The sequence below is a fragment of the Astatotilapia calliptera genome, chromosome 7 (assembly GCF_964374335.1).
Source record: "Astatotilapia calliptera chromosome 7, fAstCal68.1, whole genome shotgun sequence".
Classification (NCBI taxonomy): domain Eukaryota; kingdom Metazoa; phylum Chordata; class Actinopteri; order Cichliformes; family Cichlidae; genus Astatotilapia; species Astatotilapia calliptera.
In genome coordinates this window covers 25417702-25435717 of record NC_137428.1, presented here as the reverse complement: position 1 = coordinate 25435717, position 18016 = coordinate 25417702, and the positions used below count along the sequence as shown (strand labels likewise).

Below are 18016 nucleotides of genomic sequence, written 5' to 3'. Positions count from 1 at the left end.
CCAGACCGTGACATGAACTTTGAGAGTGTTTAAACAAGAGGGAAAAGCGTGAAAATGTTCATGTCTGTCTGAGAAAAGTGCATAAAGTGTGTAGTGAGGGGTTTTACAGCCTTAAAACATCTATAATAATTGTAAAAAATAAAGTTGGCTACTTCGCGGATTTCACCTATCGCGGGTTATTTTTTTAGAACGTAACTCTCGCGATAAACGAGGGACCACTGTACTATAAAACTGTCTGTCTGTGAACTGTGGTTCAAGATTCTGGCACATCAGGATGCATAAAACTGTTTCAGTTAGTTAGTAAGTTAGTTTAATTGCAGGCTGTGATGTTCATGTGGGTTCATGCCCCCAAACCCAATTTTTGTATTAATCATTTGTAAACGTGTAAATATGAAATAAATAGCAAGATACCATTAGCAAACTCTTTGTTTATTCTCCCTTGATCAGTTATTTATTTTACTTTATTTCACGCCCTCTTGCAGAGGCACTTTGCCCCACCACTAGAGGCCCGCACTAGAGAACCACTAACTAAAATACTCTATTGTGTTTTATTGAAGATGGTTAACATTTGTTCTTTTATATCTCCATATCTGTAGATGCATTGTATCTTTAGCTAAATGTGACTATAAATCTTTTCAAGTGTGATTAGTGTGACGCGAGACATCGTTGAAAGGAGGCACATGAAGGTTAAGCCTTAAATGTTATCCAGTTGTTGATGATTAAACAGATGCTTGTACACGCAGATTATCAAAGGTCCAAGGTTTAGAAAAATACTGAGCATATATATATGTGGGACAAAAGTAAAACAGCAGCCAGGAGTGTGTAGTCGAAATCTTGGCTGACAGTTTGGCTCTGTCATGATGGGAAGGTTCACAGCTGTAATAGTTGCCCTTCTGTTTTCATGCATCTCCAGCACGTCAGGTAAGTGCACTGTATGATATATATATATAACAACTTCATCAAGAAATGTGCGGTCTCTGGTTTTCAATCATGATGTAGTGAGTAGTAAATTTGCAACAACAGTTCTCACAAAAAAGCCTATATATTTTAAATGATACAACTTTACTATAACAAAATAATTTAAAACTGATTAAAATATTTCGTGAATCCATCATAATGTTCGATAATGAGCCAAATCAGCTGAATCAACACTTTAATCCACATGTTAGAGTGGAATATTTTGCCTTTTCTTTCACACAAGACTCCACACCTGAGCTTCTGTCATTTATTTTGAACAGGACAAACATGTGAAAAGAACTGTGGGAAAAACTTGGACTCATGTTCATGCCACACTACATGCACATCTCTGGCGAACTGTTGCGCAGACTATAAAGAGTACTGCGTGGATATATCTCCATATTCTGGGTCTCTTTTCGGTGGCACAGATTTTATTATACTTGATGCAAGTTTCGAAACGGCTTCAGAGATTGAATGCAGGTAAGACATCTGTAGTTCTGTAGAGCTTATAAGTGAACATTTTATTCATGTAAAATAACCGAATCCAATGGACTTTCATGGACAACTGTGTTATTTATGTTAACATTAAAGAGTTTAAATACAGATCAGAACCCTGCTAATCATTCTTTTATTATGGCAGGTTCAATGGCAACATTAGTACGGTGGGATATGTGGATGACGGAGGGACAGGCCATTGTATCTCCCCGCTGTTATATGAAACAGGATGGATTCCTTTTGAGATTTCATCAGACAATGGCACTACATTCACTAGAGCCGGAACTTGGCTTTCAGGTATAATACCCGCTAGATACTCTTACGGGTGTTATTAGAACCCATCAGTTTCCATTTGATATGGAGATCACATTAACCATGATTTTTTTGTGCTGTTGCAGTTCATACCGGTAAGCTAGATTCTAAGTTCAAGGCGATTCTGGACAACTCAACAAAATGGCAGTACTATGGCACACCTAATGTTGGAGGCACTCTTGAGATGACGTGGAATACCTCTTTAGTAAGAGCAGAAAAGGTCAATATAGAGCTTTGGGGATACAGGGAAACAGGTTGGTGAAATTCTCTACATACACTTTATAGCTCACATGAGTTTGTTGACTGGAGAAATACATGATTTTAACCACAGTGTTTCTCTGTAGGAGAGCCCTATACAGAGTACTGGCTGGGTGAATGGCATTATTTATACTCTCTTGCAAAGGATCATCCTAATAATGGCTCCTTCAGCTTTTTGCCCAAACCAGCAGAGAACAGCTTTTCATCTTCGGAGCTCGGCTCTGTGCGCGTCAGCTCCAGCAGCCATCCTGACGGCATGTGGTACGTGCAAACACTCTCTGTGGTATATAGGCGACTGTTTTAATGATTAAGGATTTTCATCGTCCAAAGATCAATATTTATTAGCATTTAGTGTTCCACTGTGTGGCGAATGGGGATAGGTTCCTTTCACCCTCCTTTTCTAAATGTAAAAAAGCCTCTAGTCTTTGGTGTGTGCTTTCTGATATTTCTAAAGTAATGAATACACATATTATGTTTGATTATACACAAAAGAAATTATACATGGATATAAATTTCACCTCTGCCAAAAGAATGCCCTAAATCCTACAAGTTGAAGCCTGAAAAATATTTAAGTCTAAAAATTTAATTTCTACATGTAATATCTCTTTTACAATTGAGGTGTACAAAAAGTTCTGTTGGTTATGCTCAGGAATGTCCAGGCAGCGTGGACCGAGGATCACGCTCTGGCGTGGCATCTGGAGGAGAATTTCAGGAAGGACTCAGCAGGCTGGGCCCTGGATAAATGTCTGGCATGGGACGAGCTGGAAAATCAGCTGCCCAACTTCCTCAGTGAGATCATAGACTGCCCCTGCACGCTGGCTCAAGCGAGAGCAGACACAGGCAGGTTTCATGTAAGTGAGAGGAGCAGAAAATAAAAACTTGGTTGCACACATTTGTAACAGCAATGCAAAAACTGTACTTTTTAAGTCCAACTGCTAAGGAAGAAGGGAACAACTACAGACAGTAAAAAGGAAGCACAATGGAGAACGCATGAGAACCTAACAGACAAAACAAAGAACACAGTCAAACTGAGGCTATAAATACACACGAGGTAACGAGCTAAGTGGAAACGGGAGGGAAACTAAACACAGCAAAACACAGTTAAGGTAAATAACAGGCAGGAAGTAAAACCAAAAACAATGCATGGGAAACAAAGTAAAACATGGGAATAAATAGAAACACTGAACACAAATGAACTGAACACTGGACAAAGAGATGAAGAGAGACACTGGAAAAAAAACCTCATGCATAGAAGCTGGAACTAAAAAAAGCCTAAAAAATATATTTGGGATTTAGGGGACTGAGAGATCATCAGCAGTTTAGATTTTTAATGCAGAAACTAAACGTGTGTAATTACTTCACATGTCTATGATGATTATCAGTAGCTGTTATCGTTTGTAAATGGTCATTGCTTATCAGTTTATGAAGGTCTCTCTTAATTATTTATGAGAACATGAAAGCTGAACATTTCAGATGTTATTGCCTCACAAATAAGGATGTTATAATATAATCAAAAATTTGTATGGTTTTATTGTTCATGGAAGAATTAAGCTTCTGGACTGGGTTACAACACCTCTACCCATCATCCACAGCACTTGCTATTTTCAAACGGGAAGCTGATCTCCTTACTTCAGGTTGCACAATAGAAAGTTATTCACAAACTGCAACATAACATCTCCATTTTTTCAACAATAAGCCAGACATGGAATATGTTTTCAAAGTTACAGTGAACACGTGATCACAGTGAATTGCACATTTGGCTGCCAGGTCACAGACATTTTATCTTTCTCCTCAGACTGACTATGGGTGTGATATAGAGAAAGGGAGTGTGTGCACCTACCATCCTGGGAGTGTTCACTGTGTGAGGGCTATACAAGCCAGGTGAGTCTTCTGGTTAGAGTGGTGCCCAGAGTTCAAGTATTTTAAACCCCACATATGCATTCGAATTAGGAAAATACCTAGCATATGTGCAGAATAAAGTTTTTTTTTTCATTTTAAAGTATTTGTTTTAAGTTAAAACAAATCATATAACAAAATAGGGCTCATGTTTTCACTTGTTTATTTTTATATTTGGGCTGATAGTGAGCAGTAGTACACTTTGTGCTTTCATTACCATATATCCACTTACTGTCAGGGCGCTGCAGTTAAACATCATGCATTACACCAGTTAAGTTTTGATGTAGGTACTAACCATAGCCCATAACCCATAATTATAACTAACTAGCTAAATGACTAACTATAGTCCTACTCAATAAATGCGCAACAGTTGGAGTGACTGTGGCTCAGGGGGTTGGGAAGTGCATCTGTAACCGGAAGGTCGCTGGTTCGATCCCCGTGCTCTCTGTCCTGGTCATTGTGTCCTTGGCAAGACACTTTACCCTACCGCCTGGTTTTGGCCAAAGTGGCCGATGGCGCGATATGGCAGCCTCGCTTCTGTCAGTCTGCCCCAGGGCAGCTGTGGCTACAACCGTAGCTTGCCTCCACCAGTGTGTGAGAGTGAATTCAGAGTAATTCTTATTATGTTAATGAAACACACACATGTATATCATCCTCGCCAGATACAGTCAGTGTCATGCATTCCGAGAATATAATATTTTCTATTATATCCAGTCTAGACTATGTCTAGTCTTTGTGGCAAAATCTTTATTTATGATCACACGCACACCTCTGTTGTACAGTAGCTTATTTTTGAGGTTACTTTATTGATCAAACATTGCAAACAAACTCCTACTCACTGTCTAACTTGCACTTGGTTTGTTTGAGTTGAGTTTTTGATTTTTCAACGTTGGATCAGTTTGTGTCGCTCCTATTCTCCTGTCTCATTAATTAGATTAGTGCAAAGTTTATTTCTGTTGGTTACATTTTTAAGATTGCACCTAAAAATACACAAAACGTTTTGTGTTTTGGCCTAAAAAGTGGTCATCATACTGTATGTATTAGAGAAACATAGTCTTGCATTTGGATTTATAAATACATATTTAGAAAATTCTCAGAATTTCCTTTTTAGCTTATTATTTATTCACGCATGTAAAAAAATGCCAACACTCTAGAAAAAAAGTCAGATATGTTAAAAACAATATCATGCAGTATTATGTTCTTGTTATAAGCTTGTGCTGCCCACTAGAATGACTGTGGAGTCTTGTTTAAATTGGTTTTTTTTGCCTTTGGCTTTAACAGATTTTACTGACACTGTTTGGGAAATTTGTCCACAGTCCCAAGTACGGAGCAGGACAGCAGTGCTGCTACGACAGCACCGGCGCTCAGGTCCTGACAGCAGACTCGATTGGGGGTAGTACTCCAGACCGAGCGCATGACTGGGGTTCACCTCCTTACAAGAAACCTCCTCGAATCCCTGGACAGTCTCACTGGATATACGATGTCCTCAGCTTCTATTACTGCTGCCTCTGGTCTGACAACTGCCATTACTACTTCAAACACCGGCCCTCCAGTGACTGCAGGCGTTACAAGTCCCCCCAGTCAGGTGAGTTAGCCCTGGTATTACACCGTGTTTCACAAGATTCGTTTTTAGTGTCTTTATTTTTGTTGTGTGTTTAATGTCAGCTGTGGTCTTTGGAGACCCTCACTTCATAACATTTGACGGCACTAGCTACTCCTTCAACGGCAAAGGGGAATACACTTTGGTGATATCAGCGGAAAAGCAGCTAACAATCCAAGGCAGAACAGAGCCTGTGACGGGTGAGCCAGTGAACTTTAACACTACCACTGTGAACAATGCTCCACAAATGCTGTCACTGAAGAAGAAAACTATTACAGCAGTTTATTTACCTGATTATACCACTATTAGAAACAACCAACGCCACAAAGCTGTCATCTGTTGCTATGAGAGAAGCGTCCTCTGACATCATCGAGGTACGGCTGGTCAGTGGTAACAGTGACCTCGAAGTGCTGCTCAACCAGAAAACGCTCTCATTTACTGAGCAGACCTGGATGGACTTATACGGTGAGAAACTGATTTATCTTATTCCTCATGATGAAACAAACTGGTTTTATTTGGAACCCTTTTAAAAACTGTATTCACTCCAAACATTTTCTTTGGAAGTGAGTGTACTTGTGGGCTCTCGTACTCTTGTAACATTGTGTTTTCTATTGTGCAGCTGATTTTACTTTCAATATCAGTTTGCTAAAAACCCAGTTTTACGCTTTCTTCTGTAAAGATTTGAATTCACAGGTTTCACACGGCGAAATCAAAAAGTTCATACTTGTGTGGAGAAAAAACATCAGCTTCTGTGTCGAAGGCCTTGAGGCCTTGCGTGTACAGCTATGACACTGACTATTATTATGAAGGAGCATGAGGTCTAGAGCCTGACCAGGAGCATCTTCCTTATTATTTCAACATGTACAAGTTTGTGAACAGTGAAACTGCTCCCCATCAGTGCTGACCTCTTCTGCAACGTCTTGACATATGAAGGACAACAGCCAGCCCAAATGTCCTCCACTGTGAGGCAAGCCATTGTGGAGATCTGCAAATGTGCAGTGGCTCGCAGTGCATTGAAACAGCAACGCCAACACAATATTTGCTCAGTAGCTGTCCTTTAAAACTCATGTGACTCCTGTATGAATTTCATTTTGAACGGTTGGTGTTTGCATGGAGTGACTTAAATGTAAGAGGCTCAAGGCAACCACCTCGAAAGGGATAACAGCCATATACTTATATCAGGTGCTGTCTTATATGTTATATAAGTAAAGGCTGAGTACTTCTTCCAACACTGCAGAAATCTATAAAGCACTGTTTTAATGGCACAACCTGTCTTTTATTCTCTCGTAGGTGCATTTCTGTTTTCTCCTACGTCTACAAATGTGACTGTGATGTTTCCCTCTGGAGCCGGGGTGGAAGTCCGACAGAGAGAGGGAACCATGACAACCACTGTGCTCCTGCCAGAGGATTTTAAAGACGCCACTCTTGGACTTTTGGGAAAGATGAATGGTGATGCCAAAGATGACCTTGTTTTCAGCAATGGGAGTGTTGTGCAGAACTCCAGCAATCCAGAGGAGCTGTTCAGCTTTGGGGCCAGCTGTAAGAAATCGCTAAACCTTTACATCACTAATTTGTGGGAAAACTGCTATTGTTACTTAATTTTTCTGAAGGAAGGGTAACAGTTGGCAAATCTAAGATTTGAGGTGGTTGAAAGACAGAACAGCACTGGTACAGGGATAGAGTGGTTTTCATTGTCGCCTCACAGAATGGAGTCCTGTGCAGGGTTTCCTCTGGGTACTCCAGTTCCTCCCAAAGATATGCATGTTAACGGGTGAATCTGTCCAAGTTGCACCCATGCTCTCAGCCTGTGACAGCGAGACCTTTCCACTGTGATATCACAATAAACATAAACATAAAACCTGAACATATCTTCCAGGTCTGATAAGTGTGATCAGTGTCGAAGTGCTTTAAACTTGCCACAAGGGGGCAATAGCTGTGGTTACAACGATACTTCCTGCCCCTGTAGAAGAATGTGGAGATGCAGCTTACTGTCCTGACCGCTGTAAACACTTACCTGAGAAGTTTATTGACCCAGTCAGTTTTTGTTAGGCAGGAGTGTAGAGTGCAATGCTAGCTTTCATGAAAACAGCAGAAAGCTTGGTTAGCAAAGTGCATCGCACATAGACAGATACTGACAAAGTAATATAAAAATAAAACTCTGAAATTTCAATCAAGGAAACTGGAACACAGACTTCTTTAACCGTCGGTTAGTGCAGTCAACTAGACATCAACCCTAACGTTTATGTCATTATTTAAAAGAAATCACCCCTGTTGCTTTGATGGCAAAATTAGGCAAAAAGACTAACCTCAAGTGGTCATCCAAGGAACTGCAGTTTTGTGGTAGGTGGTGGTTGGTTTCATTTTTAATCCCCAAAAGATGTCACATGAATTAAATCCATCAGTTTTTTTGTGATAATGCTCTCTGTCAGGGGTTGTGTCTGCTTTAATACTTAGAGCATGTTTTTCTATGATATTTGTGGTGGGAAATGAAGGTAAAGCTCTGTTTTTGTCTTACAGGGGCAATAGCCAATGAGTCTGCCTTGTTTACCTATGATTCAGAATACTTGTTGGAAACATATTACCGTGCCCCCAGACATGACACCAGTTTTATTCCAGTGTTTTTGGTTCCTGAGAGTCCAGATGATCCACTCGCCAATCAGGCAGCAATGATATGCTCCGGAGGAGGCTCTCAATTCTGTAGGTATGAGTGAAAACTTTGATTAGCCTTCTATTATTATAATAACAAACTGAATGTAAGTGTAATGTTTTTATGAAGCATATCTGCTTCAGATATGTCAGTAAATGTTAAACGGTTAAATAAATGTGTGCTAATTTTGCACATAAAGTTTAATTCGGCTACTAACACACTGATGATGTCACACGTACAGTGCATCAATTATATTATCCTCCACTGGGTGTAAAAACTACACATTGACTGTCTGCCACACACAGGAATACATGAGAAATACTGAGTAGCGTTCTGGGAAATAATATGGTATATGGCACAACTTGTTAAAAGACATAAAATCTCATTTTCTGATCTTTGCTTATGTGCTGTAGGTATGACATCCTGGTAGGTCGTAGTCCAGGAATCGGAAATGCTACGAGAATGTCTTTCCAGAGTCATGTTTCTCTTGTAGAGGATCTAAAACCAGGTAAAAAGCTTTAAAAATTATCCAAAAGATATTCCATTATTTATTATGTACCACTTGGTATGACATTGTCATACTTTGCAGTATTATCCTGTGGGTGGCTTTCACCACCTGATAACGGGAAAAAGGAGGGAACCACCTACTTACAAGGAGCTAAGGTGCGGCTTTCCTGCAATGAGGGCTACAATCTCAAAGGATCAGCACTGCGACTATGCCAGGCCGACGGCCAGTGGTCTGGAGAGGAGACACGATGCGTGGCTTCCAGTATGAACACATCATGACATCAATAAATGATGAAATCAATAAATAGCAAGATTTTGATCTTCAGAAATCAACAGATGATTGGTGACAAATGTGTCCGTCTTTGAGCAGGAGTGTGAAATGCACAAAAATATCATCAAATGACTTTCATACAAGCGTGTCAAATTGTAAAAACAAAGATTTAGCACGAGGATGGATCTGATCAATCATATTACATGCCTAATTTTAAAAATTGCGTCACTGGAAAAATACCTCAGAAGAAGTAGCAGCACTCTTACCTTTTTTTTTTTTTTTTTTTTAACCACGGGCCTCCTTTTCATTACTTATTTACTTATTTAGTAGTTACAAACATGCAGTGCAAAGAGATGTTAAGAGACGTGCATCTTCTTACTTCTTCAACTGTAATATATTGCCGGTATTTCTTGTTTGGATTTGTACTATAAACCTTGCGAATAAGCAAAAAAAAAGCTCAGCTTCAGCGCTCACACTTGCCCTGTAACTTCCCAAGGAAATATTGAAGGCTTTTAATTGTTACTCATAGGATTAGACATTCAAGATGTGCATTTATCAGCACCCAGTTCAATCAGATAATATGCAGGCAATGACCTAAATTTGATGAAAAACAGAAGTCTTCACAGAAAAGGCCGAATCAAAGAATGGGAAAGATTGTGCATGCATCCCGCTCTCAAAGGAATGAGGACTAAACCGAAAACCTAAATTAACAGCCCAGTTTTTTGCATAGAAAAAGTAAAAGCATCACATCACGATCCTCTTAGAGATACCAGTTTGAATTTTTCTGGTCACAAAAATTAAATATCTGGAATTGATTTTCCACCATATCAGCCATCAAAGGGGAGGGTGATTCTCCTCATCTGTACAGCAGCAGATAGAATTTTTTTTAGAAGAAAAATAAAAGCTGAGGACGAGCAATAACTCTAGTAACAAAAGAGATTTCACTGAACTCATATAATGCCTGTCAGGAGATTATTTTCTAACCTACAAACTTTCAAGGGCCAAAGGTTTACCAAAGCCATTAGGATTTATTGTCAGGCTGTAGATCTTTCTATTGATAATGACGCATTTGGCCTGCTGATGTTCTTACATGAAAGGTCAGGGTACAGTCAGGATTTCTCATCTGTGACCTGCAAATGTCTGTAATAGCAATTTACAGAATAGTTGCTGAGATGCTTTTGTCTGAACAAAAAAGTAAAAACAACAACAATACAAAAAAGCAAAGTAGAAAAGTGAAGGAAATTTTGGCCAGTCTAGTGTTCAAGATCATCCTTTCATGCACCGTTGCATCATTTTCAGTGCCGTTGCTATTTTTAGATCTTTCCAAGAAGTCTCGTTGCACTTGATGTGTGCTGGAGAGGACAAAAAACAAACACACAAATATACAAAATCTGTACTGTGGACATGATACCCTCGTATAAGACTTGCACCCTTTTTTTAAAAAACATATAAAGATCATGTTTTCTACTTTGTTTTTCAGCTAAATCAAACTCTGAATCATGTGGTTCCTATTTGATTCTTACACACTTAACAATCAAGTCCCATTTTTTCCCCATTTGTCCTGGATAACTTGACTCAGTGGGAAAAGAGTCTCATTTAAATCTGTGCCTTCAGGTAATACCACAGGGATTGTGGCTGGTTCAGTCATCGGAGCGCTGACGCTAATTGTGATCATAACAGTAATCGTGCTCCACTCCAGAAAACGTAAAAGGTACAGTAAGATATTACTTAATCTTATTAGTGGATGAATAAAGTGATGATATGCACTCATTTTATCAGGATTATGTTATAGTACCTGTTGCTGAGTGAAAGTTGAGTTAACTTTTATTTTGTATCCCTTTCAATTTCAGAAAAGATGAACACTCAGCAGAAACGGAGAGTCATTAGAGCTTAGGGGAGAATCCACAATGACACAGCTATAAATGTAGATTAAACATTAATCTAGCTAAACAGGTAATGGGTAAAACATTAATCTAGAAATGGAAGAGGCTATGTCTATTTATTAACAATGTCCAAGACCAAGTCGACTGCATGTGAACTGTTAATACTATAACTGCTAGCTTCTATATACTTCCAGCCTCCTGTCTACACTAATAAGTTGACTGCTGTTGTCGTGATTCTGACTCCCAGGTATTTCAGGCAGAGCTGGACACACCAGGCTCCTGTGCTGGCTAAGTTAAATTATGGTAAACAAAAGAAAACGTTTGATGTGTTAAACAAGTGTCTGCCCCCATATTTAAGGCTTGATTAGCAGCACGTAGTTGTGTAACACTATTTTTAAGCACTCCCAATAAGATAACTTCTCTTCATAGTCGCTGAGTTGCTTTTGTTGGGTTTGTTTAAACAGTATTTGAAGCAGGGCTGGATGGAGTTATGTGTGTCCCCCTTATAGATGTCAGGTCTCTCCTACTGCCATTGCAAACTTTGGACAATTTAAAGTTTGTCAGTCCTCGGGCGACCAACTCGTTGGACTCGGGGCTCCAACAGTTGCTTTGTCTGTTGATTAGCTGCTCCTGTGGGAACAGGTTCCTCTGCACAGTTAGTATCTACATACAGTGCAACACATTTGTGTTGAAAAGTCAAACTGTGTTGCATTTCTTTTGGGTTTTGTATTGTTTTAATGTCATTCAGTCATTCAGTAAAATACAGCACCCAGTTTATTAGATAAACTGATGAACTCCAGCAAACTGCTCCTTGCCACTGCCTAAACACTCCTCTTATGTCAAAAACTAATATAAATATTTGAACTATTGTGTATGTAGAGAAGAAAACGCTGCACTTTCTTGGTTGTGTATTTCTTAAATGTTAATAAATTCTCTTATACAGTTGGCTGTTTTTAAACTGTATTAAAATATAATATGAGAAGGTGAATCTTATTCTTGAATCAAACTAACCACAGTTTTTTGGCACACACATATGACTCAGACCCAACATCACATTGTTACTGTGAGTTTCTGAGCCTTTTGCAGTGCTGTACATTTACACTGGTATGGTGAAAACAATATTATAACATGTTAAGAGCAACTAAATCCAAGACGTGGCATCTTACAGCTCAGGTGTATGCCTAAGAATGATTATATTTAGTCCTGATTGTTTTAGTCATACCTATATATGAGTACTAATAATAACTTTCTGTATTTATTCTCAGATGATCCATAAATGTAATGTCAACTTTCCAGTCCTTAAAATACACTTTAACTGCCCTTTGGGGATAATTTGACTTCTTGCTCTTAAAAGATTTCAGATATTTCCTCATTAATAAATTCATTAGTAAAGTTCCACCTCAGATGCCTGGTTGATTTATGAATCTCAAGCTCGGTTCATTATTTGTTCAGCATATCACCCTTGTTGCCCAGATTCATCTGTGCATGTGAAATTCCTCACAACCACTCCACTGCGTCAGTCTCTCAGTCTGTCGCTTTGTCCTGGCTGTAAACACGTCTTTAGTTTGTGGTAAACAACAGTTTGTCTCACACGTTTATCGCGTTATTGTTCTCGATTTGATCTCATCTTTTCAAGTCAATCTTGGGTTCAGAAAGTGAACGTAACACTGTTGTTTACTGTGTTACTCTGAATGTACGTGCTGTTCCCTCACGCAACCCAAGGCTGTAGTTTCTTTGGACAAAGAGCACCAGTATGTGACAAGACTGCAGAGGCCTCTGCTGAATAACCTTGCTTCCAGAGTCATTCACCAACAACTTGCCACAGACACTCCAGAGATATAAATACAAATGATTAGCATTATCCCCTCCATGTCCCGGGCAACCGAGGAGTAACTCCCAGCTCATCTCATAAATCATTCTCATCCTTTGGATCACTCTTACTGCCACGCAAGTGTTAAAATGACCCACCCGGGTATTTAAAGTGTGAGACTGGACCATGCAGATGCCAAAGAATGCCTTTCCTTCGACCTCCTGCGCACTTTCTGTTAGGCAATAAAAATACAGCTGCTCTGTTGTTTGGATCTTGGTGATCAGACGAGACTTGTTTGTCACAGTGGAGTGAAACTCTTTGCAGACCGGTTCCTTCATATTGATCTGATTTTCTAGGATATGGGTGAAGAAAATAAAATATTATCCCGTCCAATTTTCCGCCGAGATGTGGAATGGGATCCTTTTCCAAACTGGACACAGCCGAGCCGTATCTTTGCTCAGGATTTTGGTCTTCCACCCTTCCTGGAGCCCGGTGATCTGGACTGGCTAGACTGGGCGAAGAAGAGACTGGCATCTTTCTCATGGCCAGGGTACACACAAAGTCCCCTTCTCCCCCCATTTATTGGTATGCGACCCACAGACCAGAAGGGATTGAGACAACTGACAAGTGGAGTATCAGAGATCCAAACAAGGCCAAACAGCTGGAAGATTAATCTGGATGTTAATCACTTCTCACCTGAAGAGATCACAATCACAACCAAAGAGGGCTATTTACAAATATCAGGTAGTGTCAGTTTTTTTGATCATAAGATAGATTTATGATGAAATACGTGATGAAAAGTGTAAAAAACACTTTTGTTTGCTTCTTTTTCATTTCAAGGAACCCACGAAGAAAGACAGGATGAGCATGGACTGGTTTCAAGGTGCTTCACTCGTAAATACAAGTAGGTTGTCAGAGAACACTGTGAGTCATTTCTATTTATCTTTTCTTGGAAATTGGGAAATAGCTATAGTGATTTACTAATCAATCAATCAAGCCTTTATTTTTCACATGCAATGTTACACATACATGTTACCTGCAGTGAAAATTTGACCCCTTCCGACCATAAATGCATTACATCACATTGGGAAGACAGATCGGAAACAGGTAGGATGGTAAGAAAAACAATGAAATACAATACATGAGGGGAGACAAGGAGAAAAAGAACTCCTCTCAGACTGAGCTCCTACAGGAGAGCAGTTTGAGAACAGAAAAAAAAACCCACACCTCAGCACAGAGAAGCACATGAAACTTCATATCTTCACACCATAAAAACACGTGCGTATCGGGTATGGAGTTTGCCGATGTGGACAACAGCCCCATTAAAACATACATGCAAACATTAAGTATATAAGAGTTTTCCGTTCAGAGTTTTTATCATTCGAATGAGCTTGAAAGTCAATATTTAGTATGACTACCTTTATCTGTCTACACAGTTTGAAGCTTTCTGAGAATTTCTATAAGCAGTTTTAAGGAACAGTTCTCCAGGCTTCTTGAAGGACATTCAAAGCTCTTCTTTGGATGTTGGCTGCCTTTTGTTCTCTTCTCTGTTAACATGAGTCCACACTGCTTCAATAACATTTAGGTCCGGGCTCTGGTGAACACGCAAATCAACAGAAGGATCAGTTGCACCCGTTAGGTCCTACGTTTCGTCTCTGCTGGATTTTCCCCCTGTTTCTTAAGGACATCATTTTCAGATACCGGTCTTCTGCTTTAGACGGTGTTTTATGCTTGCCACTTCTTCTTTTGTCCTCCAGTTTTTCAATTTCCTCAACTTTTTTAAGGACACACTGCACACTAGGCTGAGATGTACCAGCTTAACAAAGGAAAAACTTTGAAAGACCTTCAGAAACTATTGGATGGCTATTGCTCAAGATCACTTTCAGAAATTATAAGAAAATCTGATTCCTTGGAAGGAAACTATAAAGAAATGAGGGGTGGCACAATACTTTTAAACAGTATGTATAGCTTACAGAAGGTGAGGATATCAACACATACACAGATGATTCTGCAGCAATAATAGAGTTTGTATATATATATATATAGGTTGTAATCTATTTAATTAGTCTCTCAAAATGTGTTAAACATATATATGTTACAAATACACTGTTCTGTTAGTTGCTTACCAACTTTCTTTTCATTTCATTAAGGTTGCCACAGGGGGTTGACTTGCAGCAGATCAGTTCATCCCTGTCTGCAGATGGAGTCCTGTCTGTAGAGGCCCCTGTGCCAGGGACCTCAAGCAGCATCCCAGGCAATGAGATTGTCATACCAGTTCAGATCAGACAGAAGCAGGATGAACAAAAGGATGAACCAGTGAGCAGAGCTTGATGTAGCTCAGGTTATGTGTAGCAACCTTTGCAGCACTGACCTAAAGAGAAAATGTAATTGTTCTAGCATTGCAAATTTACTAACCAGGCTGGTTTATTTCCACTAGAGAACATTTCATACTGTTCAACATAATAATGTGACACTTCATATGTTTTCAGATCAAGATTAGATTTATGAGTTTGACCTGAAACTTGATATGATGGTTTCTTGACGAAGCAGCATTATAAAGCTGTCCTGATATCACATAATCCCTAACAAATGAAAATAACAAACAAACATCATCCTCTGTTCATAAATGCATTCTTACTTTGGCAGATTGCAGGATTAAGAGAATTCAGTTTAATCTGTAGTAGCTGTGCTTCTTAAGGTATGCAGAAAATTCTTGTCAAACAGTCCACAAGAGGGCATTGAAGTTCTAGTTAGAGTCACATTAGGGAATTTATTTCCTCCTCATGAGACTTCTTTCATCATGTAGAGATTTATAAACAGCTCTTCTCTAAGACCACCTATTTAGGGTACGCCTTCCAGGTTAGAAGCTTGTTGCACAGTATTCGTTTTTAAAAAGATTTATAATACATACATAAAACAACGAGCAAAAGCTACAAATAAAAAAATAAAATAAAGCTATTCATCAACACTAAATGGAAAAAGTGATGTGTAATGTTGCTTTTCTTCTCCAGTCCATTTAAGATAGGGCCATGCCAACTTAGGGTGAGTCAGGCTCTCCCCAAACGTAGCCAAGATTTGTCTGCTATGGGACTCTTACGGCAATGTGATGGCTCGCTGTGTGCAATTTGTGAGGCAATCTGTAGGGACATCCCCTAGCTCATACTGTGGGAGGACAGACTTACTTCTCTTTAATGGTCTACAGACCAAAAGGTTCATAGGAGACGAGCAGTGTTGCTCATAGACTCCATTTAAAATTCTCCATCAGTTCACAGCCTTCAGAGCTCGGCAATAATAGATCCCGACAACACGTGTGGTCATTGTCATGTTCTTGGTGATGTTGAGCTTGCTACAATAAATATTTCTGCACACATTTGGGTGTGACTTTTTTTTCCTGAATAAGAGTGGCAGTTTCATCTTGACTTGAAAGTGTCTAAAAAAGTCTGTCCCCATGCTGAAGTCAAGGGTGACATCTACTGTTGAAACAGAATACTACATGACAAATGTTTGGGGTGAAAAAACAGAAGGCACAGTGAAAGTACGAGATTTTGACATTTTTGTGAGCGTCATTTGATCAGTAGAAAGCGGCAAATCAAGTGTCACAAAGAAACAGATGAATGGCAGTCAGCATGCTTTTTCTGAAATAGAAAATACTGTTAATTATATGTACTTAAGATACAAATTGTGAAAAGAACTGTACATTTGCAAAGTCCTTTACTAGCATTTACTACCAATGTGTAAAGCCAGTTCAAAACTAGAGAAAGTCAACATTTAAAAAATAAAATTGAAATCGGCTGCCACTCATATTTGTTTTTACCATTTTTTAAAATACTTGAGTTTGGTTTCTGGCATGATTGTCTGTTAACTCCATCATGAGCATTATTGGAGGGAAGGGTAGATCCTGGGATTTACCCAGTGTTAATGCTAACATGTAGCTAATTTGGTAACAAAGTGCATGCGTAATTCAAATATTAAATATGATGCTAACTTTAGAAAAAACAAGCTAAAAACAGTTGAAACAAATCAGCCAAATCTTTGGGGTCTTTTACCAATAAACTCTAAAAGTTGTTTCAGCTGCTCCCTTGTCATAGGCATGCTTGATTTGGCAGTTTTACACCAGATGTCCTTCCTGACGCAACCCGTTTGGAGTTTCCAAAGTGGAAGTAAACTATTGACCTTTTGCTTTCTAAGCAAATTTATCAACCACTAAACCACTGGAAGCATCTGCAAATGAACAGGAAAAAATGTCTCTCATCTTTCACTTCTTTCACACATGGCAGCCACACCCCTAACAGTGCATAATGCTAGCTAGCTTGATTAGCAAAGTGCATTCATAAACTGTATGGTTACAATGCACAGACACATTAGTGTTTAACAGGCTTATAAAAAGTAAAAACTTCCTGGATGGTCTGTAGCATGTATCAAGCCCTAGTATTAGTATAAAGGTCATAACACCTGCCAGTGTTAGGGCACGTGTCAGTCATTTGTTTTAACCATTTCTTTATTGTTTTTTCAGACCTAGAAGATAAAGGTACGCAAAACCAACTGAACAATGGTCGGAGGCTCACATATAAACTAGGATACATTATTACTTGAATTAAAAGTGTTCATAGTACAACTGTTATTGTTAATATGCAGGACCAAAAAGGATTCAATATAACTTTGCGATTAGACTGATAATTGGTAAGCAAATTTTCTGAAAGACACCTGCTCTATCTACATCTGCTGTATTTCTAAGTGTATCCCTTTAGCCACCTATTGAATATTGGAGGTGTCTCAGACTTCCAGGATTGTATCAGAATTTTGTTGGTGGCTGACAGCATGATAAGAAAATTACTTCAAAAAGTCTGTCCGTTAGGCTGAACAAACGGCTGAGACAAGGTTCCTAGATTGGTTGAAGATTTCAGACACATAGTTAAAGTGATCATCTCCACACTCTCTATCACCAGCCTTAGAGTTGTTATGAGGGGAAAACTACTCACAGAGGCCAAAACTGATTTCTTTACCAGGTGGTAATCATGCCTTTAAATGCTCTAAAGTTGAATATTTTAACACGGGAGCCCATGGGGATCGACTCACTTCTGGAGCCAGCCTCCAGTGGCCACTAGCGGAACTGCAGTTTCTGGCGCCTCTTCTCTGGAAGGTTGCTCCTTCAGCACCACGGAGAGGGACCCCCACCCACCCCCAAATCTATGCCCTCTGTCTCCCTCCAGCATCCACATGGAGTACTGGCAGGAATAATAGCACCCATCAGTGTTTTTCGTTACTCTACCTATACTGCAAATTACAGACAGCTACAGAATTGTTGCAATAATTAACATAATTAATCATTTACTTCCGATGAAATAAAATCAGACAGTTTTATTCAAAAGGCGTAAAAGTC

General features: G+C 39.3%; 2 protein-coding genes across 3 annotated transcripts; both read left to right on the top strand.

Moving 5' to 3' along the window:
- Positions 1–769: 769 nt before the first annotated feature.
- On the top strand, positions 770–11808 carry LOC113025737 (sushi domain-containing protein 2). Of its 2 annotated transcripts, XM_026173839.2 has the most exons (16): positions 770–921; positions 1239–1437; positions 1598–1749; positions 1851–2018; positions 2109–2283; positions 2672–2873; positions 3818–3903; positions 5235–5503; positions 5584–5718; positions 5828–5983; positions 6809–7057; positions 8036–8219; positions 8579–8673; positions 8755–8934; positions 10558–10654; positions 10794–11808. In XM_026173839.2, exons 1-16 carry the CDS (start codon positions 858–860, stop codon positions 10828–10830), a joined length of 2448 nt encoding a protein of 815 aa, XP_026029624.2. In that variant the 5' UTR covers positions 770–857; the 3' UTR covers positions 10831–11808. The 2 variants fall into 2 exon arrangements, 1 of the variants encoding a protein (XP_026029624.2); XR_013910406.1 differs by lacking the exons at positions 10558–10654; positions 10794–11808 and having other exon boundaries at positions 8036–8215; positions 8755–8977.
- Positions 11809–11957: 149 nt separating this feature from the next.
- On the top strand, positions 11958–16006 carry LOC113025755 (heat shock protein beta-1-like). The gene is made up of 3 exons (XM_026173879.2): positions 11958–13380; positions 13477–13540; positions 14787–16006. The coding sequence occupies exons 1-3, from the start codon at positions 12996–12998 to the stop codon at positions 14965–14967; spliced, it is 630 nt and encodes a 209-aa protein (XP_026029664.2). The 5' UTR covers positions 11958–12995; the 3' UTR covers positions 14968–16006.
- Positions 16007–18016: the final 2010 nt, after the last annotated feature.